General features: G+C 47.1%; 1 protein-coding gene across 1 annotated transcript in view; it reads right to left on the reverse strand.

Moving 5' to 3' along the window:
• Positions 1–269: 269 nt before the first annotated feature.
• LOC103781489 (solute carrier family 22 member 23-like) overlaps positions 270–331 on the reverse strand; it is a gene marked incomplete at its 5' end in the record, with an annotated part of 227 nt that continues 165 nt past the window's right edge. Inside the window, one exon of the mRNA XM_008949211.1 lies at positions 270–291. Coding sequence (XP_008947459.1) covers positions 270–291 — 22 coding nt within the window. The remainder of the gene's footprint in view (positions 292–331) is intronic.

Raw genomic sequence — 331 nt, forward strand, 5'->3', positions numbered from 1 at the left:
TAACACCATCAGCCCTTGTCCTGTCCCAACAGGCTCTGCTCAAAAGTCTGTCCCCATCTTCCTGACAGGCCCCTTGAAGTACTGAAAGGTCACAAGAAGGTCTCCCTGGAGCAACCTCACTTCTGTGTCACAGCATGTAACCTAGATGCATGCTACAGCAAGTTATAAAGGTGTTACTGCTTATTTCAAACTCAAATCTTTGCAAAAGGGGAATGGGAGAACAAAGGAAAAGGCTCGTGTGTGTTGTGAAGCACCTCCCAAGCCCAACGTTAGGAGATGATGTTGTCTTTCCTGAAGAGATACTTACAGCCAGTAAAGCAGCATCAGCAGG

The sequence above is a fragment of the Merops nubicus genome, unplaced genomic scaffold, assembly GCF_000691845.1.
Source record: "Merops nubicus isolate BGI_N331 unplaced genomic scaffold, ASM69184v1 scaffold23730, whole genome shotgun sequence".
In the NCBI taxonomy this organism is placed as follows: domain Eukaryota; kingdom Metazoa; phylum Chordata; class Aves; order Coraciiformes; family Meropidae; genus Merops; species Merops nubicus.